This window comes from Pelophylax lessonae, assembly GCF_965119305.1.
Source record: "Pelophylax lessonae genome assembly, chromosome: 3".
NCBI lineage: Eukaryota > Metazoa > Chordata > Amphibia > Anura > Ranidae > Pelophylax > Pelophylax lessonae.
Genome location: NC_138770.1, coordinates 212,585,991 through 212,612,297, shown reverse-complemented (window position 1 = coordinate 212,612,297; position 26,307 = coordinate 212,585,991). Strand labels below are relative to the sequence as shown.

The 26,307-nt window shown below is 41.6% G+C and overlaps 1 protein-coding gene across 1 annotated transcript in view; it reads left to right on the top strand.

Annotated features, from left to right (window-relative positions):
• The window catches only part of CLSTN2 (calsyntenin 2), a 1,274,185-nt gene extending 1,249,314 nt beyond the window's left edge, over positions 1 to 24,871 (top strand). The window contains exons 16-17 of the mRNA XM_082249414.1: positions 3,228 to 3,412; positions 24,321 to 24,871. Coding sequence (XP_082105540.1) covers positions 3,228 to 3,412; positions 24,321 to 24,533 — 398 coding nt within the window. The 3' untranslated portion in view covers positions 24,534 to 24,871. The remainder of the gene's footprint in view (positions 1 to 3,227; positions 3,413 to 24,320) is intronic.
• Positions 24,872 to 26,307: the final 1,436 nt, after the last annotated feature.

Sequence of the window (26,307 nt, the reverse complement as noted above, 5' to 3'; positions counted from 1 at the left end):
ACTTAGGACCATGTGATATTTCAGTTTTTCTTTTTTAATAAATCTGCAACAATGTCAACAATTCTGTGTTTTTCTGTCAGTATGGGGTGCTATGTGTACATTCATGAGGAAGAAGAATGAACTTAAATGATTTTAGCAAATGGCTGCAATATAACAAAGAGTGAAAAATTTAAGGGGGTCTGAATACTTTCCGTACCCACTGTATATCTCACACACCTCCTGGAGATGCACCATCGCTTGTAGGACTAGCAAACTTGTGAGCCAGAGGTATCCTAGGACAAGGGGAAACAACTTCACTGGAACAAACAGTTTTCTCTATTTTTAACTATTACTTAGAGGGGCCACGGGATTCCCCAATCAATTTCACAAGAGTACACAGGGCCTTGAGACCCCAAAGATATGACACACATCCACCGAGGGATGTGGTCTGCTGTTTGTAAACTTCCCTTCAAAGGATGCTATCCTCCACAAAGCGAGGGAGAGGGACTGGGTTCTCTTCAATGGCTCTGAAGGTCCAATTCCTCATCTCCCTTTGGCGACCGCAATGTAGGGATGCTGAACCCTGGGGTCCAGGACTATTACCAGCACATTGCAAGGAAAGACTCTAGAGGCTTTCAGATAAGTTTGTTACTAGCTTAATATGACTTCTTAATTTCTGTCCAATGAACAGCTTATGAATTCCAATATTGTATTCTATTTTTATGAACACAAAAATTACTGTATAAAACAAAACAAAACAAAAATATCAACATTTTACTGTTTATACTATACTGTATCATATGAATGCATGAGCAATGAAAATTCTAAATGCAACATCTGGTTGTTAAATACAGATGGGAAAAAGAAAGTTCTGAGATTATTATCAGTTCTGAATGTAGATAAAGCAAAGCTTATCCCTGTTACATAGCAAATAAAGCATGGCATGTACCACCCCACAGGTGGCAGATGGCAGAAGATGATCTGCTTTAATAGACTGGCATTATACTTAATATTGAGGAAACATATAACATCAAATTCTTTAAAAAAACTCAATAATCTTGCATTGCACTTACTAAATTGTGTTTTGACTTTTTACTTGTTATTTAAAGTGTAGGTAATGTTTTCATTATGTCAAGAAAACAGGGGCATTATACTGTATTAATACCATAGCACTATTGTGAATATCAAACACAGTGATGTTCCTCTAGCAAACACATCACATGCTGCTTGCTAAACTGCTGTTGATTGGAATTTGATGGTATTTCTATTCATGTTGGCCAGTAGACTTATATCTACACTGGAACATATTAAAAGAAGGCTTTATTTTCATATACAACTTTTAATTCACTATACTAGTACAATATTACCAAAAAGATCCCACCTTAGAGCTGAATTCCAGGAATTTAGTGATTGTCTAGGATCTGCTGGCTTACTATGGGGTAAGCCCACTTAGATCATGTCAGAGGTGAAACCAGATAATTTCCCCTGCATCCTGAATAGGCAATTAATTCTGTTAACTAGGCCACCCACCTAAAAGTCCCTTAATAGCTTTTTGCTTTGGTTAATCCAGGGTTAACAGTATTGTTAAGTCCAACAAGGTGCATGCCACCTCTGGACTTATCTCTTTTGTACAACTCACTGTTTCACTAAGCATTGGGAGTGCAGCTATCACTATACTCCTGGTGCTTTGACAGGAGAGATGCTGCTATCTCATACAGCAGCACCTCTGCCCACCCCTTCACTTTGCTGCTCATTCATAGAAGGCTTTGTATTTTTGTGCATGGGTTGACATAATACACTGATTAGGCAGGAGGACTCTGCAACTCTTAAGCAGCGTCAGAAGTATAGCAATAACTGTACTTCCACCGCTCAGTAAAATTAAAAAGCTACACCCTTTACATTTTAATCAGGAATCTATGTAATTTTCAAAAAAAGTTCAAAAAGGAATTGCAATATGTCAACACTGATAGTTTATTGAATACCCCTGGAAATGTAATTTCTTGCTTGTGTGACTGACTCACCTATTTTTCTGCACTAAGCTACAGATAAAATAATGGTTAACTAAATAAATAAAAATATAAAATTGCTAAAAGTAGACACCACAAAAAAAAACCTAAAGAATTTAAAGTAGAAGTCCAGTCAAAAGCTAACTAAGCTTAAACCTATTGTCACCCCATTCTAAGCTTTCTGCTAACTACCCTGTAAAAAAAAAGTTGTGTACACTTACCTAATTGAAGGGGATCTGGTCATGGTCACATGATCAGGTCCCAGCATCGGCTTCAGGGAAGAGGAGAGACAGCGGACAATAGATGTCCCAAAATAAGTCTTCGGGTGATGGTACAGAGGACAATAGATGCCCTTTAATAAGTCTACGGGTGATGCCACCTAGGTTCTGCAGCCATTGTCGCTGCTCTCTCCTGAAGCCAGTCACTGGGGAGATGACTGGACCAGAGCCCCCTTAGATTAGGTAAGTATACACATCTTTCTTTTGCAGGGTAGTTAGCATAGGGCTTAGAATATGAGTGGGAGTGGGTTTAAGCTTAGTTAGCTTTTGACTGGATTCTAATTTAATGTCACTTTGTCACTTGAACCTGGCTTTTCCTTAAACTTTGGCTATCTGCCATTCTACTTTCGAATAAGACTGTGTCAATGACTAGTAAATGCACTCTTATTAGATTGAGGGATGATGCTTAACCAAAAAGTCAGGTCCAAGCAACAATGTAAATTAAATCAGAATGAGATTAAAGAGGTCATTCTAACTGATAATAGTAAAATATTTGATCTTAGGTATCTGCTCTTAATGCTTAGTATTAAAATTTTGCAATGTTCAAGTTTCACTTTAAGTTCTATAACTGTTCATTGAACTTAGACTGCATTATAAATCTGCTTTGACTCAGTCCGCAGCACATATTCTACTGAAAAGCTCCTCTAGGCAAGTCTTCTCTCTTCTGAGAACATTGTAGCTCACAATGACACTCTGACAATAGGTCTTTTAAAAAGTGGAGGAACTTTAATAAAACTAAGTCTTCATCTTAATCTCCATCCTTTTAATATTGGTAAACCTTTTGCACTTTGGTGTATAAGGTCAGTAAATTAATTATACAGTATGATGGCAATGGCAAAACTTAGACCTTAGTAAAAAAATAAATTTTAACTTCTAATTATCAAGGAATTATATTATTGTATTGCTTTTTACTGTTTACAATTTAAATGTATAAGAAATGCTAATATGTCAAATTATTGTTTAGTCTCCCCAGGTGCTACAACAATTGTCCTTGTGGCTTGTATCAGTATTTTGGTGATTATTGTTGTGCTGGGAATCTTCAGATTGCGAGCAGTTCACCAACAAGACTTTCCAGAAAAAGAGAAAACAAAAGACACTGAAATGGACTGGGATGACTCTGCTTTGACTATCACAGTTAATCCAATGGAGGTAAATGTTGTTGTTTTGTTCATTGGGTGTATGTTTTTCAGTTATTATTATTGTAATTCTTATTATTACAGTGTTTTTGACTTCTTGTGAAAATGTACCTGTTAAAGTTGAACTATAGGCAAAATGACATATATGCTTCAGCCTGTCCAAAGCATTAAGACAATAGGCCCCTGTAAAATACAGTATCTCACAAAAAGAAAAAAAAAATTATATATATATATATATACAGTATCTCCCAAAAGTGAGTACACCCCTCACATTTTTTTAAATATTTTATTAAATCTTTTCATGTGACAACACTGAAGAAATGACACTTTGTTACAATTTAAAGTAGTGAGTGTACACCTTGTATAACAGTGTAAATGTGCTGTCCCCTCAAAATAACTCAACACACAGCCATTAATGTCTAAACCACTGGAAACAAAACTGAGTACACCTCTAAATCAAAATGTCCAAACTGGGCCCAAAGTGTCAGTATTTTGCGTGGCCACCATTATTTTCCAGCACTGCCACCGGAGTCATCTTCCACTCCTCCATGACTGCATTACGGAGCTGGTGGATGTTAGAGACCTTGCGCCCCTCCAACTTCCATTTGAAGATGCCCCACAGATGCTCAATAGGGTTTAGGTCTGCAGACATGCTTGGCCAGTCTATCACCTTTACCCTCAGCTTCTTTATTAAGGCAGTGGTCATCTTGGAGGTGTGTTTGAGATCGTTATCATGTTGGAATATTGCCCTGTCGGTCAGTCTCTGAAGAGAGGGGATCATGTTCTGCTTCAGTAAGTCACGGTACATGTTGTCATTTATGATCCCTCAATGAACTATGGCTCCCAAGTGCTGGCAGCACTCATGCAGCCCCAGACCGTGACACTCCCACCACCATGCTTGACTGTAGTCAAGACACACTTGTCTTTGTACTCCTCACCTGGTTGCCGCCACACACGTTTGACATCATCTGAACCAAATAAGTTTATCTTGGTCTCATCAGACCACAGGACATGGTTCCAGTAATCCATGTCCTTAGTCTGCTTATCTTCAGCAAACTGTTTGCTGGATTTCTTGTGCATCATCTTTAGAAGAGGCTTCATTCTGGGACGACAGCCATGCACACCAATTTTATGCAGTGTGCGACATATGGTCTTAGAACTGACAGGCTGACCCCCCCACCCCTTCCCCCTTTACAGCAATGCTGGCAGCACTCATACGTTTATTTCCCAAAGAAAACCTCTGGATATGACACTGAGCATGTGCACTCAACTTCTTTGGTTGACCATGGCGACTGAGTGTTCTGAGTGGAACCTGTCCTGTTAAACTGCTTTATGGTCTTGGCCACTGTGCTGCAGCTCAGTTTCAGGGTTTTGGCAATCTTCTTATAGCCTAGGCCATCTTTATGTAGAGCAACAATTCTTTTTTTCAGACCCTCAGAGAGTTCCTTGCCATGAGGTGCCATGTTGAACTTCCAGTGACCAGTATGAGAGAGTGAGAGCGATAACACCAAATTGAACATACCTGCTCTCCATTCACACCTGAGACCTTGTAATACTAATGAGTCACATACCACCAGGGAGATAAAATAGCTAATTGGGCTCAATTTGGACATTTTCACTTAGGGATGTACTCACTTTTGTTGCAAGCGGTTTAGACATGAATGACTGTGCGTTCAGTTATTTTGAGGGGACAGCAAATTTACACCGTTATGCAAGCTGTACTCTCACTACTTTACATTGTAGCAAAGTGTCATTTCTTCAGTGTTGTCACATGAAAAAATATAACAAAATATTTACAAAAATGCGAGGGGTGTACTCACTTTTGTGAGATACTGTATATTTACCTGGTAATCATGTTAGTAGAACTACTGTTTTTTTTACTTCTTTTAAAGTGGAACAATACTTACTTCCTCTCTTACAGTCTGGGTCCTTCCCCAGCATCGGCATACAGTAAACTGCCCAGTTGTTGGTCTTTGGGCATTTTAATTGGCTGATGTGGAATGATACCAGTCATCCTGACACACAGAGACCATAATTTAGGGTGAGCTGTGCATGTTCTGTTTAGTTTACATGCAACAGAAGACTGTGAGCAAGCAGGTAGGTTTATTTTGCCGTAGAAGAGACAATGCATGACAATAACCTGCCTACTCCTATTCTTTTGTTAAGTACCTTCATTTCTGCTTTAACCACTTAAGCCCCGGAAGATTTTACCCCCTTCCTGACCAGGGGGTATTTTGCGATTCGGCACTGCGTGACTTTAACGGACAATTGCGCGGTCGTGCGACGCTGTACCTAAATGAATTTGGCGTCCTTTTTTTCCCACAAACAGAGCTTTCTTTTGGCGGTATTTGATCACCTGTGCGATTTTTTGATCACGCGCTATAAACAAAAAAAGAGCGTAAATTTTGCAAAAATAGCAATATTTTTCCCTTTTTTTTATATGAAATTCCCCCAAAAATAAATGTAAAAATCAAAATTTTTTAATATTTTCGGCCAATTTGTTTTATGCTACCTATGTTTGGTAAAAAAAATCGCAAAAAGCGTATTTTGATTGGTTTGCACAAAAGTTATTGCGTTTACTAACAAAGGGAAAGATTTTTGTCATTTTTGTTGTTTTTTTTTTAACGCGTAATGGCGGCGATCTGCGATTTTTTTTGCGGTACTGCGACAATGCGGCGGACAGATCGGACCCTTGACTGACATTTTTGACACTTTTGGGGTTACCAGTGACATTTCTACAGTAATCAGTGCTATATATATGCACTGTTACTGTAAAAATACACTGGTAGTGAAGGGGTTAACTTTATTTGAGAGGGAGGGGCTGTGTGTGTCCCTAGGGGCATGCTTCTAACTGTGATTGGCTGGGGCTTCAACTGTATGCAGAGTGATCAATGGATCTACATAGTAGATCCATGTGATCATCTCTCATACAGAGAGGAGAATGACAGGCAGCTTGTTTACACAAGCTGCCTGACTTTCTCCCTCTCCCCCGCCGATCGCAGAGTGGCCGGCGGCGATCGGGTCCGCCGGTCACACGCGCGGGGGGGTCCGTGACCACGCGGGAGCGGGAGCGCGCCTCCGGCAGCGCGCGCTCGCTCCCTAAACCCTCACAGGCGAGCGACGTAGACCTACGTCACTTTGCCTGTGAGGGGCTGACCGCCCACGTAGATAGTCGTGCGGCGGTCGGCAAGTGGTTAAGAGGGTGACTATGTTGGCTATTTAGCAATGGATTTCCTGCAATGTTGCCACCCTATATATATATATATATATAGGAGATAGATAGATAGATAGATAGATAGATAGATAGATAGATAGATAGATAGATAGATAGATAGATAGATAGATAGATAGATAGATAGATAGATAGATAGATAGATAGATAGATAGATAGATAGATAGATAGATAGATAGATAGATAGATAGATAGATAGATAGATAGAATTTGTTGGAGCTTTGATTTGTTTGCCACTTACTAAAACTAACACCTATAGGCAGTTTAAAGCAACAGTTTATTTTATTTTGGAAAAAAAAAAAACATTAATAAAAGTCCCCATTCAGCCCTTGTAACGATTATTTTGCTCAACAGCTTGGTCTGCATGTAAATGTGGAGAAGAGTACAAATATGAGCATGATATTACAAAGTAATTACTCTACTTTTAAAAAAGTTATTTGTTTAATAAAATGTTATATTATGCATTATGCAGCCCTCAAATTTTTCACTTGCCTGCTCGCATTTTGCGAGTGAAAAATGATTGAATGCGAGCAAGGAGAGGAAGAAACAGAACACTGTCTGGACGTGCAGGGGTGGGCAGTGTCCATATCTGTGATGATGGGGGGGGGGGGGGCGCACTAGGAGCTTCTGCCTTCACCTGCCTGACAGGAGTGAATGTCATTCTCCCTCCTGTTATTGCAGCAGCACAATGCATGATTTCTGGACTCCTCCGTTCCAGCCACTTATCTCTCCTGCAGCCATTAATCACTTCTCTCCTTCCAAGCTCCCCCCCCCCTTCCCTGTTGGTTTGTTCTACTTGGCCAGGTTACTTTCACTTTGTCCGTCTCCTCCTCGCACTTGTCTTTATCTTCCCTGCACAATCGTAAGTCAGCAGCAATTCTTGTACTCCTTTGTTCACATTAACCCTTCATATACTTCTATCTTTCAGCTCTCCTGAAAACCTGTACTGTGTGTCCTGCAGCCTCTGGTCCCAGCTCTGAGCATTCCAAGCAGCCATTTAGCTGACCCTGTCCTGTCCCAAAATACAGCCTTAGCACTTTCTCTACAGTCCTTCACTCTGCTCTTCATTAACATATATTGTTACAACCCAGACCCCCCCCCCTATTCAGTCTTTTATCCCTAATAACTGGTGAACTGTGGTTTGGCCAGTGTAATTGTATGTGCGTTTTACCTGGATTTTAGGTGCATTTCTATTGAATTTCTATTACAAAGTGCGTTTTCATGAAAGCGCTTTAAAGTCCTGCATGCTGCATCTTTGATGCGGCTTCAGAAAAATAGAATTCAATAGAAATGCACCTAAAATCCAGGTAAAACGCACATACAATCACACTGTTGTTATTAATATTTATTTGTGCAACTTCTGCAGTCATGCAAAAACATTTAACAGTGTCATTTTATAAAATCATTTTTTGAGGGCGCATTTAGGGGCGGGGCAGGGTAGGGGTTAGGTGGGGCAAGTAGTGGCGAATAACCCTTAAGGCCTGGCTAGTAGCTCAGGACTTGAAATTTTGAGCCCTGCATTATGTATAATGCATTGATACATAACAAAATACACATAAGAGGCTGTGATAGGGTAAAAAAAAAAAGGCATATTAGCTTGAAGAATTAGGTGAAAATCTTTATATGTTACAACAAATAATACTTACAGTTTAAGAAAAACATTATATGGTTTTCATTATGCCGGTATGTGGTTGACACATGATATATGTCTCAAAGTATCTGAAAAAAAAAAGGCATAAAAATAGAAGATTATTCAACTGATCTAATAGAAGTAGAAATAGCATCTAAGAATGAGGGTATAGGTAGAAGGAAGGAGGGAGAAAGGAACAGGAATTAGTGTAAAGGTATGGGTAAAAATAAGGGAAAGAGGGGGAGGAGTTGGATAGTCACGAGAGTCCAAGGAAGTCATTTCTATTAAATCCTGTTAGGTTGTTATGTACCTGGCAGTCAAAAATGTACATGTTATGAACCTCATTTTTTGCATTTATAGAAATCTAATTTTGATGCCAGTGGAAACTGACACCATTTCATTCTGACACCTGGCTGTGGTTAGGACATGGTGTAGAATGTAGGATATGTGAAACAGAGAAGAAAGGGCCCCATGGGTATTTTTATGGCTAAAGCCAACCAGATGCCAGTAATACAAAAAAAGCAGGAAGTATATAAAATCAACAAATTTTATTCAAAACATAACATGATAAAATGGTAAAAAATATCATCAAATATAAAGTTTAAGGGTGCAATTACAAACACCATACCATAGGTCATAACAAGAAATGCTCATGGTCTGGAGCATGGGATCGGTCTCGTGAGATAAGAGGCCGGACCAGAGCATCGTTTACAGAAATATCCCAACATGTTTTGAAATCTGATACAATTTCTTCTTCAGGGAAACATCAGAGCACAGTCTAGTTTTCTAAAAGTATAATGGTAATATGTTAGTGTTATACAAAGTTTAATACACAGGTTTGGAACATCCATATACAAATTAGCAATTGGTAGTACTCACAGTATATCAGTGTGTCAACATACAAACATGAGTGGTAGCATCAACCTCCTAGACATGCCCTCCCATGAAAAGCCCAAAAGTTGGGGTATGCAGGGGGTTTCCCAAAAGGTGGGACAATGGGCCACAAGAAAAATAGATGTTTATAAGGGATAAGCTTCGGGTTTGAGTCGAACGTAAATTCGACTCGAACATCGGATGTTCGTGCGTTCGCTGAACACACAAACAAACGTGGCCAATCGCGAGAAAGTTGCCCGCCATAAAGCACTGCGCAATTGCAGTGCATTAAGTGCTTGCGATTGGCCAAAGCATGCACCTTGACCTGTATGCATTGGCTAATCACAGCACAATGTCCTGGCCAATCAGGCCTCAGAGGCTAAGTTCACGCCCCAAACTATATAAGACTGCTTACATGGCAGCCGTGTATAGTGTGTTAGAGGACAAGATAGGAGTGAGATTAGGAAGGTAGTTAGTGGATTGTGCATTTTATATATTATTAGATCAGCCAGTGTAGTATATATATATATATATTTATATACATATATATATATACAGTATCTCACAGAAGTAAGTACAACCCTCACATTTTTGTAAATATTTTATTTATTATATCTTTTCATGTGACAACACTGAAGAAATGACACTTTGTTACAATGTAAAGTAGTGAGTGTACTTGTATAACAGTGTAAATTTGCTGTCCCCTCAAAATAACTCAACACACAGCCATTAATGTCTAAACCGATGGCAACAAAAGTGAGTACACCCCTAAGTCAAAATGTCCAAATTGGGCACAAAGTGTCAGTATTTTGTGTGACCACCATTATTTTCCAGCACTATCTTAACCCTCTTGGGCATGGAGTTCACCAGAGCTTCACAGGTTGCCACTGGAGTCCTCTTCCATTCCTCCATGATGACATAAAGAAGCTGGTGCATGTTAGAGACCTTGCGCTCCTCCACCTTCCATTTGAGGATGCCCCACAATTGCTCTATAGGGTTTAGGTCTGGAGACATGCTTGGCCAGTCCATCACCTTTACCCTCAGCTTCTTTAGCAAGGCAGCGATCGTCTTGGAGGTGTGTTTGGGGTCGTTATCATGTTGGAATACTGCCCTGCAGCCCAGTCTCCGAAGGTAGGGGCTCATGCTCTGCTTCAGTATGTCACAGTACATGTTGGCATTAGTGTTTCCCTCAATTAACTGTAGCTCCCCAGTGCCGGCAGCACCAGACCATGACACTCCCACCACCATGCTTGACTGTAGGCAAGACAAACTTGTCTTTGCACTCCTCACATGGTTGCCGCTACACACACTTGACACCATCTGAACCAAATAAGTTTATCTTGGTCTCATCAGACCACAGGACATTGTTCCAGTAATCCATGTCCTTAGTCTGCTTGTCTTCAACAACTTGTTTGCGGGCTTTCTTGTGCATCATCTTTAGAAGAAGCTTCCTTCTGGGATGACAGCCATGCAGACCAATTTGATGCAGTATGCGGCGTATTATCTGAGTACTGACGGGCTGATCCCCCACCCCTTCAAGCTCTGCAGCAATGCTGGCAGCACTCATACGTCTATTTCCCAAAGACAACCCCTGGATATGATGCTGAGCACATGCAGTCAACTTCTTTGGTCGACCATGGCGAGGCCTGTTTTGAGTGGAACTTGTCCTGTTTAACCGCTTTATGGTCTTGGCCACCATGCTGCAACTCGGTTTCAGGGTCTTGGCAATCTTCTTATAGCCTAGCCATCTTTATGTAGAGCAACAATTCTTTTTTTCAGAGCCTCAGGGAGTTCTTTGCCATGAGGTGGCATGTTCAACTTCCAGTGATCAGTATGAGAGAGTGAGAGCGATAATACCAAATTTAACACACCTGCTCCCCATTCACACCTTAGACCTTGTAACACTAACAAGTCACATGATACCGGGGAGTGAAAATGACTAATTGGGCCCAATTTGGGCATTTTAACTTAGGGGTGTACTCACTTTTGTTGCTAGGGGTTTTTGACATTAATAGCTGTGTGTTGAGTTATTTTGAGGGGACAGCAAATTTACACTGTTATACAAGCTGTACACTCACTACTTTACATTGTAGCAAAGTGTCATTTCTTCAGTGTTGTCACATAAAAAGATATAATAAAATATTTACAAAAATGTGAGGGGTGTACTCACTTTTGGGAGATACTGTATATTTATCAGCTATTGCAGGATATATCAGATAGTGCAGTATATATATTTATCAGTTATTGCAGATATATATCAACCAATGCAGTATATATATCAGCCAAGTCCAGTTTATACATCCGCCAGAGCAGTGTGTGTATATATATATATATATATATATATATATATATATATATATATATATATACATACAGTGCTTTGCGAAAGTATTCGGCCCCCTTGAACTTTGCGACCTTTTGCCACATTTCAGGCTTTAAACATAAAGATATAAAACTGTAATTTTTTTGAAGAAAAATTATTCAGCCCCCTTAAGTTAATACTTTGTAGCGCCACCTTTTGCTGCGATTACAGCTGTAAGTCGCTTGGGGTATGTCTCTATCAGATTTGCACATCGAGAGTGTGACGAGACCAATCTCGCCACTGGGCGTTGGAGAAGCCTGGTTGCTCGCCTCCTGCAATGTGACTATGGACCCTCTCATCAGCCCATGCTGAACATAAACCCCATGGCGATTTGACTATGTTTGTGGCATCTGAGCGCTGTTTGGATATGTTAAGCGCTCAGATCCAGGCTATCTGGGGATGGGTTGAATGTGGGGTTCTGTTCAGTAGACTGGGAGTTATGCATTTTTGTGTCTTTTTGTGTTTCTTAACCATGTGGCTAATGGAGGTCGCTGTGAAAACTAGCTTTAGCTGCAGAGAGGGGGGGGGGATTGTTTCCATCAGCCCCCTCCTGAGGAATGTCTACTGATTAACTGAGTGCTTTTGTCTAGAGTGGGACAGTATGTTAAGTGGGTCTGAGACTATTGATAAGCATGTTAATGAGCTCACCTAGCTGTCTACGAAGGGGGGAAGCCAGGATGCATTGTGGGGATGCTTTGCTTCTGGGAGTCTGTAATGTGATACATGTCTGCCTGTGTCACAGTCTTCCATTTGGTCCCCTAGGGGAGTGTCCACCAGGTGGGAGACCTGCATAAACACAAGGGCAGGTAGCCCTCAATAAACAGACCACTGCTTGACCTTCCACACGGAGCCTTGTCTCGTTCTTGGGGGGATTCACTGTATGCTGTTGGAGACTGACTGCTAGGAGTGTAAGCTGATGTATGCTTTTCCTGTTCGTCTGCTAGCAGCTATTCGTGCGGTTCCAGGTTGGAGTTCTATTTTGTATCCAGTTCGGGAGTTTGATGTTCTGCAGTAGCTGTGCCTGTCTCTCAGAAAGGGTCATGTCGCCTAAACAGATTTTAACCCCTTGTCTGCTGAAACGGTCCGTTACAATTGGTGGCAAGAGGCGGGATCGTTCCTACAGCCAGAAGGACAGCTACAGGGGACACCATTGCTCTGGATTTTACAATTGAGGGCAACGCATGTCCCAGTACAGCGACCCTGACAGCACCAGCATGGAACCAGCAGTGGAGTTCGATAAGGGTGCCATGGATGACCGAGATGCAGTCCGTAAAGGCATCTGGTACCAGGCACTGGGCCTTGTGGAGTACCAGCAGGGTGAGAGATTCCCCAAGGAAGACCAGCGGCTGCAGAAGCGAGTAGCCCTGCGGATGCCCTTCCTGGGGGAGCAGCCTCGGGAGGAATGGGTAAAAGAATTGGAGCTCCGGGTATGGCAGGAGATGTGGCTGGAGGATGCCTAATAGGCGCTGTGGTGGTATGTTGCACAGTACCTGCCCTGGACAGCCGAGCATGACAAGCCAGAGGGAGAGGAGTTTGATGGTCCTGGCTTGTTATGGGAGTCTTTTTCAGAGCTGGAATTTGGGAGCCCTACACAAGCCCGGTTCAGTGATCTCTTGGAGTGGAGGGAGAGCAGGTATGACTGGGACGACGCTCACGATATTGAGCAAGACCTGGTCCACCTGGTGACCTGGGAGATGGAGCTAGAACAGGGCTACCAGCAGCTGTTCCAATACAGTGAGAAGGCTCAGCAGGAGAGCAGCAGGACAGACCCAGAGCCAGACCCATTCAGAGTGGACGAGATGGTACAGTTTTACTGGGAAGAACCCCAGGTGGCCAGTGGAACCCCAGGTGGCAGAGGTAGTTGTTCCTGCCCCCCAGCAGCAGAGTTATATGCCGGGAAGGCAGTGTGAAGTACAGGGAGAGGAGAGCAGTGTCCTCCCTCCCCAGCGGCAGCGTGATTTTTTGGGAATTGGGAGCCCAGTCTCCATTCCCCAGCGGCAGTGTGATGTGCCGGGAATTGGGAGCCCAGTCTCCATTCCCCAGCGGGAGATACAGCAGGGAATTGGGAGCCCAGTTTCCATTCCCCAGCGGCAGAGTATCCTACAGGGAATAGAGAGCCCAGTCTCCTTTCCCCAGCAGCAGGACTCTGTGTTGGGAGGAGAGACAGTTGGTCTCCCTCCGCAAAGACTGGAGGTATGTATGGGAGAGGAGATTGTTACCACCTCTCCCCAGCGGCGTATCAATGATGGGCAGGGTGTTCTATTGGGAGAGGAGCTTGTTACCCCCTCTCCCCAGCGGCAGCTTAATGTACCAGGGGGAGACTGTAAGCCCCCCACCGGTGAAGATGGGACCGTGGTCTCTGCACTTACCACACAGGGGGTAGGGATGGGAGGTCCTACCCCCCCACAACAGAGCTGTGTATCCAAGGGGGAGACAACTGGTCTCCCCATTCCGCAGCAGAGCTATGCACCTAAGGGGGAGACAGTCCGTCTCCAGCAACCAGGCCCCAACCAGACTACTCCGGTGGTAGTGCTGGCACCAGGACAGAGTACCGCTGGTCTCTGCCCACTCAGCCACCCACCAAGGCAGCCTACCAGTGCCCTACACAGCCGTGGTGAGGCACCTGGACATGGACAAGTTTCTCTTCTATCCAGGTATAGTAACCAGTTATTTTGGGTGGGCTGTACTGCTGTTTCTGTTTTGTGGGTGGGCTGCTGGACTAACAAGGGCACTGACCGGCAGAAGGTCAGATACCCTGTTAGTCTGTTTGGTCCCTGTTAGTGTCCACCAGGTGGGAGACCTGCATAAATACAGGGGCAGGTAGCCCTCAATAAACAGACCACTGCTTGACCTTCCACACGGAGCCTTGTCTCGTTCTTGGGGGGATTCACTGTATGCTGTTGGAGACTGATTGCTAGGAGTGTAAGCTGATGTATGCTTTTCCTGTTCGTCTGTTAGCAGCTATTCGTGAGGTTCCAGGTTGGAGTGCTATTTTGTATCCAGTTTGGGAGTTTGATGTTCTGCAGTAGCTGTGCCTGTCTCTCAGAAAGGGTCATATCGCCTAAACAGATTTTAACCCCTTGTCTGCTGAAACGGTCTGTTACAGAGAGACTGAAATTTTTGCACATTCCTCCTTGCAAAACAGCTCGAGCTCAGTGAGGTTGGATGGAGAGCGTTTGTGAACAGCAGTTTTCAGTTCTTTCCACAGATTCTCGATTGGATTCAGGTCTGGACTTTGACTTGGCCATTCTAACACCTGGATATGTTTATTTGTGAACCATTCCATTGTAGATTTTGCTTTATGTTTTGGATCATTGTCTTGTTGGAAGACAAATCTCTGTCCCAGTCTCAGGTCTTTTGCAGACTCCATCAGGTTTTCTTCCAGAATGGTCCTGTATTTGGCTCCATCCATCTTCCCATCAATTTTAACCATCTTCCCTGTCCCTGCTGAAGAAAAGTAGGCCCAAACCATGATGCTGCCACCCCCATGTTTGACAGTGGGGATGGTGTGTTCAGGGTGATGAGCTGTGTTGCTTTTACGCCAAACATAACGTTTTGCATTGTTGCCAAAAAGTTTGATTTTGGTTTCATCTGACCAGAGCACCTTCTTCCACATGTTTGGTGTGTCTCCTAGGTGGCTTGTGGCAAACTTTAAACGACACTTTTTATGGATATCTTTAAGAAATGGCTTTCTTCTTGCCACTCTTCCATAAAGGCCAGATTTGTGCAATATACGACTGATTGTTGTCCTATGGACAGAGTCTCCCACCTCAGCTGTAGATCTCTGCAGTTCATCCAGAGTGATCATGGGCCTCTTGGCTGCATCTCTGATCAGTCTTCTCCTTGTATGAGCTGAAAGTTTAGAGGGACGGCCAGGTCTTTGTAGATTTGCAGTGGTCTGATACTCCTTCCATTTCAATATTATAGCTTGCACAGTGCTCCTTGGGATGTTTAAAGCTTGGGAAATCTTTTTGTATCCAAATCCGGCTTTAAACTTCTCCACAACAGTATTTTGGACCTGCCTGGTGTGTTCCTTGTTCTTCGTGATGCTCTCTGCACTTTAAAAGGACCTCTGAGACTATCACAGTGCAGGTGCATTTATACGGAGACTTGATTACACACAGGTGGATTCTATTTATCATCATTAGTCATTTGGGTCAACATTGGATCATTCAGAGATCCTCACTGAACTTCTGGAGAGAGTTTGCTGCACTGAAAGTAAAGGGGCTGAATAATTTTGCACGCCCAATTTTTCAGTTTTTATTTGTTAACAAAGTTTGAAATATCCAATAAATTTCATTCCACTTCATGATTGTGTCCCACTTGTTGATTCTTCACAAAAAATTACAGTTTGATATCTTTATGTTTGAAGCCTGAAATGTGGCAAAAGGTCGCAAAGTTCAAGGGGGCAGAATACTTTCGCAAGGCACTGTATATATATATATATATATATATATATATCAGCCATTGCAGTGTAGTTTAGGGCTGATTCTTATGTTACACAGGGTACTTCAGTCAGTTTAGTGCTGTGCTGTGATTGTAGTGGGGCCACTGAAGTGTATTGTATACAACACGTCTGTGTCACCCCACTGATACTCTTTTTTATTTCATTGATATATATATATATATATATATATATATATATATATTTTTTTTTTTTTTTTTACATTTTTTTTTAGCAGCATCAGAAGTGGGTGTTTTTTGCGGTGGTGAACCAGCACTACTAATATTAAGGGCACAATTGCTGTACACCTTTGTGCATCTCAGATGCTATTCCTTCAGCTCCAGATGTGGGTATTTTTGTTGTTGGCGCACCAGACTTAAAAATATTAGGGGCACAATTGCTGTATCCCTTGTGCATCTCAGACGCTAATCCTTCAGCTCCAGAAGTGTGTGTTTCTTTTTGGGTGGTGAACCAGCACTAAAAATATTAAGGGCACCATTGCTGTACACCCTTGTGCATCTCAGGTGCTATTCCTGCAGCTCCAGACATGGGTGTTTTTGTTGTTGGCGCACCAGCACTAATAATATTAAGGGCATAATTGCTGTATCCCCTTGTGCATCTCAGACGCTAATCCTTCAGCTCCAGAAGTGTGTGTGTTTTTTTTTGGTGATGAACCAGCACTTTATTAATAAAACAAAATAATAAAACAGTTTATAGTGCACCAAGCACAAAAGTATTGCACCCAAGCACCATATTCCCTTTCCACACTCTATACTAAAAAGTTATAAAAATACCCCCCAAAAAATAAAACACAATAATAAAACAGTTTATAGTGTACCAAGCACAAAATTATTGCACCCATATTTCCATCACACATTCTATAATAATTAGTTGTAAACCCCCCCCCCCCCAAAAATCCCCATAATTTCTGAAAGGCCAACAAGGAGAGGCAGACGCTCACAGGCCACTAAAAAAGGGCAAGCAGCCTCTGTGTCCACAGTGAAAAGTGGTGGCCATGGACATGGTGCATCCTCTGCAGGCGGGGCACGCTTGTCCTTTTTTTCTGGTGCTGGCCGTGTTATTGAGCCAAAACATGCAGAAGAGATGGTGGAGTGGATAACTAAGCCATCCTTATCCTCCTTGTCCTCTGTCACACAGGCTCAAACTAGTTTGCCTTCCGCCGCAGCTGCCAAAGCAGCCTGTTCCACCGGCTCCTTGTCTACAACTACTCCTTCTGTAGCCTCACCATCATGCACAGAGGAGTCACCTGAATTATTTGATCATAGTGTCAGTTACATGATGCTGGAGGATGCGCAGCTATTTGAATGCTCTGATGTTGGCTCCCAGGTTGAGGAAGGGAATAACTTGAGCATAGAGAGAGGGGGTGACAATGACGGACAAGAAACTAGCAGTCATGTTGCCACAGCTGCAGCATAAAGTCAAGTTTGCTCTAGTGACGAGGAGGGAGGGGATGATGAGGTCACTGACTTTACTTGGGTGCCTGAGAGAATAGAGAAGGAAAGTGAGGAGGAGGAGGTGACACAACTCCAATGAGGCAGGATGTGCTCCAGGGGCTGCCTTAAGGGCAGCCACCCTTTTGCATCACACCACACAGCTCCACAGGTGCAGGGTGCTGCTAACTCCCCGCTGACTTCCAAAAGTTCATTGGGGTTGGCTTTTTTCAACACATGTGCAGTAGACCGCAGTGTTGCTATTTGCAATCTCTGTCTGAAATGGATCAAGCATGGCCAGAACCCCAGCTGCTTGGGAACACATGCTTGAAAAGACATATGTCGAGCTGCCATGCAGTCCATTGGCAATAGCACCTGAAAGACCAACATCATAAAAAAGCATACTTCATCTTGCTCCTCATCTGAGATCTCTACCCCTACTATACCTCATGTCTTCTCAAAAACCTGCACTGACAGGGATGATGGTATAGCAAAGAGTGCCACAGATACTTGCACCTTGGAGACCTTTCAAACTGAGCATCCACTGGGTTACTGGGTCTTGAGGATGGACCACTGGCCAGAACTTGCTCAATATGCAATCAAGCTACTGGCCTGTCCTGCTTCCAGCGTGCTTTCCGAATGGACATTCAGTGCTGCTGGAGTTTTTGTGATGGATAAAAGAGTGCGTCTGTCCACAGACTCTGTAGACCAGCTGACATTTATCAAAATGAATCAGTCCTGGGTCAACAGCAGCTATCAAGCCCCTGATGCTGATGTAACTGATTGAATTTGCCAGGGGCCTGGCATTCCTTGAAGACTGAATAGGCTGCCTATCCTATTCCTGAATCTTGATTATGCTAGATTCCAACAATGTTTTTGGTTTAGGGCACCACCAACACCCAAGGCCTAATTTTTCTGCATCTGTATGACAAGTAAATGCAATTTCAATGTTTGTTTCAAATTTTTAACAGCAGGGCCCATTTCTGCGCCCAGCAAGAGTAACTGTGAGGGGTTGTGGTGTTCAGGCACCACCAACACCCAAGGCCCAATTTTTCTTGACCTGTATGACAAGTACATGCAATTTCAATGTTTGTTTTTAATTTTTAACAGCAGGGCCCATTCCTGCGCCCTGCGTCTGCATGTTTATTTTTATAATTTTGGCGTACCAGATCCAAATCCATACCAGACCCAAAGGGACTGGGGGGACCCTACGCCATTTTTTTCATGGTTTTTCTTTGTCTGTATTGCCGGGAGCCAACAATACATTACATCCGCGAGCAAGTTTAAATTACATTTTTTCCTTTAGAAATGTCAGTATTGCTGCAGCAGGCTACATACATCGCACAAATGCGCCACTTTACAGGCACATTAAGGGGACCCCCAGCATGATATTTAAAGGAATTTTTCATTTTTATTGTTTCACTTTAAGAATCATTAAAAGCACTGCTCCTGTAAAAACAATCAATTTAAAATTTTTATTTTGCATTGGTTCATGTTCCCCAGGGCTGTACCTGGACCGCCATACACTTTTTTGGGCAATTACTTGCATTTAAGCCTTTAAAATGAGGACTTTTGATTTTTTGAGTTTGAGTCCAATAGACTTTAATGGAGTTTGAATGTTCTAACAAACTTTTCACCCGTTTGCGGTGTTTTGGTGCGAACCGAACAGGGGGGAGTTCGGCCTATTACTAATAGTCACATTGGCATAAAAAAAAACTGCTCACAAGGATTGCTGAAAGAAGAGCCGTCCTGGGGACAAAGATCATGTTTTACTATATAAGTAAAAAAGAAGAGAAAAAAAAAAGAAAATAAATATAAATAAAAAAGAAATTATAATAATAAAAAATCTCAATTGAAAATCAGTATAAAGTATAACATTTATAAAAAACTTTCATGAGTGACCAAACCAGCATTAGCACAGCATCTGATCCAACAGAGAGGCAAAGAGACTACCCATCAATGTGGTGGAAGTATCCCTATTTATATGCTGGAGATTATTAATTAAGCTGTAAATGGGCTACACCTGCACAAACCACCCCAATCAATCCAGTGCTGGGCCCTGGCCCGATTGGCATCCGGCCCCACCACGCATGCGTTGTGCAGTGGCGTCAGATGCCAATGGGCCGCGGACACATGAGAAGGGGCCATGCTCCAATCAGATGGATCGGGAGTGTGTGCGCCAGACACATGCTGGCGCCTGGTAATTACACCAGCCAGTGATGCGTACAGCTCGGCCTAATTTCTATTGGTCCTATGCATCAGAAAGATGCAATGGGGCCTACGAGTGCCCGGAAGCAGGAAAAAAGAAGGACGCCAAGGACATCTAGTGGTCAGATTGTGCCGCAGGAGCGCAGGTCCAAGGGGAAAAAAAAAAACAACAGATAAATAAAGATACAAATTTATATATGTACAAATACTTGTCTGCAAACATCAAAGTATATCCAATACAAGTATCCACATAACATAGAAAAAGATCAGTACTGACACCGTAGTACTGATATGCATCAAATAAAAAATATTTGTACATATACCTGCAAATTGTAGTGCAGAAATCGAGAACAATTAAACATATATGTATATAGTATCAAAAATATAATAGAAGTTTGTTCAGTAAAATAGAAAAAATATAGAAAAATGGGTGTGTTGGAGTAAGAAATCCCTCTTCAATGCATGAATAAATAGACTTTTCCCCTGTGGACCATAACTCGGGCCTTAAATAAGGGGGGAGGGAGGAAAAAGGGGAAGGAGAAGGGCAAAGATTCCAATATCTTTTTCAAAACCTCCAGAGATGAATCCCGGGAGGAATGGCTTGAAATTGAAGGTCCTGTTGAGGCCTGGGGGAAAAGTGGCATTTAGGTCAGAAATCTACCGCAGCTCAGGCTGGAGGAGAACCTTGCTAAAGTCCCCTCCTTGTGAGCTGGGGTGGATTCTATCAGGGACCAGAAAGGCTACTTGGGGAAAATTACCACCGTGGATCTGTGTAACATGTTGCCCAATAGGGAGTTCTGGGTCTCTCGATTTCATGCTCTGTTTATGGCGGTACATACGTTGCCAGAAGTTTTGGATAGTTTTTCCTACATAGTTGCAACCACATTCACACTGCAGGAGGTAAACTACCTCCGCTGTTTGGCAGTTGGAAAAATGTTTTGGGGTATATGTGCATCCATTGGGTAACCATACATGCCATCTTGTGTCAATGATTTGGCAGTGCGAACATGAGCCACAGGGAAATGTTACTAAAAGTTTACAGGGGTCACCTTGTGTGTGTCCCCGATATTTGCTCTGTACAAGCCGATCACCCACAGATGGAACCCTCCTGTAGGTAATTTGTGTAGGATATGTGTAGATTGTAGAGGTTTCTCATGGTTGGTATTGGTAAGTCCAGTAAAAAGTTAATTTGGTCTAAAGAAAATGGTCTAATGAGTAGTGATTCGAGGGCATATTTGGTTATTTCGCAAAAGGGGCATATTTTAGGGCATTCCCAGTATATATGATATAGGTTAGATATGGAGTTATTATATCTCCAGCAGGTGGAGGGTATTGCTGGATTAGTTGTAGAATGTAGAGGCATTATTCATCTGTATGCTACCAGTCAAGGAGAATTTTGTACCAGTTCTCATTATATAGGGTGTAAATGGAAGGTTTGTTCACATTGTTTGATATGTCTTCCCGTTTTTGAGTAAAGTTTCCCATTTGAGCATGTATTGGGGTTTCGGGAATGGATCACCATGGATGGTATTTAGAAATTTATACTGTAAATGTCTGAAATGAGATGTTGGTTTGTAGGACCCTTTAAACATATGTTTTCAAAGGAGGTCAATCTTAAAAATGTAAATGTATTTAATGTAAATGTAATTCAAGGGTCTGGGCATAGTTTTTAATTTGTAGATATGTGAACAACAATTTTGACATTAGGTTAAAGGTGAATAGTAGTTCAGCAAAGGGGAGAAGTGTCCCATTCATCTTGTAGTTGTCCAGCCACAGGCAGACAAGCATTATTTTATTTTACAATAAGACCATATGTTTCTGGTATGAATCAATGAATCACAGTAAGGAAATGTGTGTCTCTAATATAAGGAGTGGGACTCCAAATCAGGGAGTTGATATGGGTAGGCACAATCAAAGACCTTCTATTTCCATCCAAGGAATAAGTGGATGAAGTGACCTTGAGGTCAGATGGTGTAGATGGGCTGCTAAATAATATTTAGCGATATCTAAAAAATTTAGAGCCCCTTGAGATTTCTGAGTAAGGAGTAATTGTCTAGCACAGTGTTTCTCAACTCCGGTCCTCAGGGCTCACTAACAGGCCAGGTTTGCAGGTGATATCATTTGCTGCTCAGTGATTGCAGTATTCTAGTCTGCATCTCCCCAAGGTAATACCTAAAATCTGGCCTGTTAGTGTGCCCCGAGGACCGGAGTTGATAAACACTGGTCTAGCAACTCTGCCTAGTGTTATTCCACATAAAGTTAAGTAGAGCTTTTTGTAATATTTAAGATCTTTAACCACTTGCCGACCGCTGCAAGTAAATATACTGCCGGTATGTCACTAGCCTGTCACCGGTTTGTGAGCCAATAGCGGGCGAGCGGGCGCCCGCTGAGGCATGCACGCTCGCTTCACTGAGGCTTGTTCACTGAGGAGTTAGTGCGAGTGACCGTTGGATCCGATGTCCGCCGGTCACTCGGCGATCATTGGTAGAAAGGGAGAAAGGCAGGCGGCTAGTGTAAACAAGCCGCCTGTCATTCTCCCCTGTGTAAAAATGGAGATCAGACGGTTCTACTATGTAGAACCGTTGATCTCTGTTTTTACAATAGTAGACCTGTCCCATCACAGTTAGAAACATGCCCCTAGGACACACTTAACCCCTCCCTTTCCAATACAGTTAACCTCTTCCCTGCCAGTGTCATTTTTACAGTAACAGTGCATATGTATAGCACTGATTACTGTAGTAATGTCACTGGTAACCCCAAAAGTGTCAAAAATGTCAGTCAAGGGTCCGATCTGTCCGCCGCAATGTCGCAGTCCCGCAAAAAAAAATTGCAGATCGCCGCCATTTCTCGTTAAAAAAAAACCCACCAAAAATGACCAAAATCTTTCCCTTTGTTAGTAAAGTTGATAACTTTTGCGCAAACCAATCAGAATACGCTTTTTGCGATTTTTTTTTTTACCAAACATATGTAGCATAAAACAAATTGGCCGAAAATGTTAAAAAATTTAGATTTTTACATTTTTTTGGGGGGGAATTTCATATAAAAAATGTGAATAATATTGTTATTTTTGCAAAATTTACGCTCTTTTTTTGTTTATAGCGCATGATCAAAAAATCGCACAGGTGATCAAATATCACGAAAAGAAAGCTCTGTTTGTGGGAAAAAAAGGACGTCAAATTCGTTTAGGTACAGCGTCGCACGACCGCGCAATTGTCCGTTAAAGTCACGCAGTAAAAAAAACGCAAAAAAAACCCTGGTCAGGAAAGGGGTAAAATCTTCCGGGGCTTAAGTGGTTAAGGGGAATTTTAATGGATAGCGTTTCCTAGCGGCAGACCAAGTTACGCTATAGGTAATAGTCATAGTTTACAAACTAAAACAAAAAAAATGGGCTTAATTGCACTAAAAGATGAATCCAAATTGAAACAGCTGCACTCACTATTGCCTGATCACAATCAATAATAGGCATATGAAACACAACTGTGTAGCGCTGTCTCTTTAAATCACATAATATTCTTAAATATCAGCCATGTCCCAAAGAAAAATATCTAAGACTCCATAGTATAATACTGACAATAGTTCATGATTAAAAGGAAGAAATTGATACTCAAAATTGTAAACAATGCTACACAATGATCTCTAGAATGCTCCGCTTCCCACTGCGGGTGTGAGGACGTCACTGCTTTGCTCCATCCTCTGCCTGATGATCGTTTTGTCTCAGAGGATTTCTTCCAGGGGCATCAGAGTTTTTGGAACATGGATGAGAAGATTGTGATTAGTGATGTAAGACAGAGGAGTGTATTGCTCCATTGGCCTACCTGGAGATCCTTTTAAACCTTGGGGTCTATTGGCCCCACAGTTGGTCTATTGGTGTCTATATGATATGTGTTTTAAATATGTAGGTGGATGAAACACTGAATGAACGACTCTTTTGCATGAAGTTCACAAAAGCATGGTTTTTTTCACATAGATGGACTTTATTATAATCACTGTTGTTCAGCACTAGTTCACTATAACAAGAGTGTACAGTAGTTTGAATAGCTGTGTCACTATATCACATTGTGATTTAAAGAGACAGTGAAACGCAGTTTTGTTTCAACAGAGCCATTTTGATAGAAGTTATTTTAAATATCCATGGCAACTATAAACTATTCTTTTTTTAATAAGTAATTTTTAGCTTCCCTAAGCAATGAATATTATTAGGTGCCTTATATGTTATCTGTTTTTCAATTGTAGGTGAATGTGGATTGCAAAGCAGATAGTTTGTGTTACGGTATATTTATAGGTAATGCTTCGGTTTTGGTTAAATTAAGTCTAAAGCCTGGTAGAAGAAAAAAGGTTGAAAGAAAGCTTTATATTTATATGAATATGATTACTGTTTATACAGGTATTAACCACATACAGTTACCATAATACAGTCTTTTTTATGTTAATGGTATTTTAGGCACTCATAAATCAACATTTGATATAACAACACTATATAAAAGTGTAACTAAATGATTACATGATAAAAAGCTAGTTTGGGAGGTAATACATTAAGTGAATACAACAATATCATTCTTGCAATTCTATCGTTCTTAAGCTGCTTATATTTTATAATAACCTCTTCTCTTTTATTCAAATTACATAACTGCAAATGAAATGTAGATAATGTGATTCTTTTCTCAGAGCTGATTGTTTATGCATATAGCAATCTGAGTTAATTCTGTGTTTGCTCTCTGTAGAAATATGAGACAAATGTGGCAGGCGAGGGTGAAAGTGAAGAGGAGGAAGAGTTAGAAGATGAAGACGATGATGAAGAGGAGGAAGAAGAGAGCACAAGTGGTGACTCTGAGGACAGCGATGAGGAGGATGTGGACAACCAGGCAAATTTAAAGCAGCACAATGCAGCACGAAGAGGGCACTTGGAATGGAATCAGTTAACACTTACGTACTAATACTTTCTTCTTCCTATTCTTCCTTTTGTAAACACAAATATTATTTATTTCAGAGGCAACTTATTTAAAGTGGACCTGTCATCTACACGTGCTGGAGGCCACTATTTTGTAAGCTGAACCAGTTTTCAGCCTATAAATTCACTAGGAACTAGTGATATCACTAAGGGCTGATGCACGATAGTGGCAGCCTCCATTATATGACTGCGTGTAGGTGACAGGTTAGCTCTAAAGACCCTGGATTCAGTGACAGGATTATGAACTACTCTGTCCATATCCTACAACAGCCTACACAAAATGTTGGGTTTACCATACACTAAGTTTTGTAATGAATAAAAGGATGTTGTGGGTGCAAGTGGTATATGATAGTTTTCATACAGCTGACTTCATGTTTTGCCATCACTGTCAACCCATTTGCCCTAGATGAAACTGTATTGCATATAATTCAAATATGTTGGAGAAAAAGAAAATGTTTAACGGAAACTCCTCACAAAAAATACGTAGGAGGCTAATGCTGACCTCCCTTTCTTTAAATTGTTTTTCTTTAGCTGTCATGCTGACCCCCTGGCTTCAATACGTTCAGTCTTTTACTTGGAAAAATGTGGATAAAGATTCTCTGTACTGCTTATGTAGCTTGTTCTTCATACTTCTTCTAGGTACTTGACATGTATGTATTGGAGCAGGTAGTTCTGCAAAGTTTTATATTGTGTTTTGGGGTTTGTAAGTCATACAAGATTAGTGAATCCTTACCTTGGGAGACATTATAAAGAGATGATAGTATTTACAGTACATAAATAATTGTGATATTTCCTTGTTTCCTTTCTCTACACCTATTGGCTTAACAGAACAGTGTAGTGTATAAGGGTCCTTACATATCAGCACTGGTGTTACTTGAGGCACATACAAGCGGAGTAGTTACTGTCAGGTCAGTAAGTTTCAATATAACCCCAGTCGTAAACCTACAGCTATGCAATGATAAATGATCTGTGGGCCTCCATTAGGTTTGCCTGGGTGGCACTAGTCTTATCTGATGCACATGGAAGGGATGTAGTCAATGTCAGCTCATCAAGGCTCAGTACAGTATGTCCCCAATATAAACCTCCAGCTTTGCCATAATAGGAAATCTGGGGACCTTTATTTTTTTTTATTTCTAGGTTTTGGAATGCATGGCACTGGTGTTATCTGATGCACATGCAAGGGGTTATTATCAGGTCAGCAAGTATGACCCAAGCTGCAATACTCAGCTCTGCTATGAAAGGGAATCTGATTTATGTTTATCTTTTATTCCTGGGATATTGCATTTTGTCAAAACTGGAAAAACATAGGTGAATAAAAAGGGATATAAAGCAAGCAGGCTTCATTAGAGAATATCAAACTTTCAAAATATGCAATCTAATGATAATTCTGAGACACGCTGGCCTTTCTAGCTGTCTTCAGAGGAAATCCAAGTTGTTAAACATCCCACTTGTATGTCATGGCATGGTCTTTTGGTTAAAGGTGACAGATCTTTGTAGAGCCACCAGATTATTCAATATTGATTGATTCAAATGACATTTCAGGAACCTAGAGTAGTGAATCTCTGCTATGACAGCCTTTCACAGAAATTGAAGAGCATAAATGGGATTGAGGTGTAGAGCAAAACAGTAATGTTAAAACGACTCTAAATAATGAATGTTCAAATTGCAAGACCTGTAAGTCCTATGTGTCTGATTCTAGTCATACCAGCGTATTATCACCAGCAAAGCTAAATAAAAAAAATGTTATCAAGACATGAATA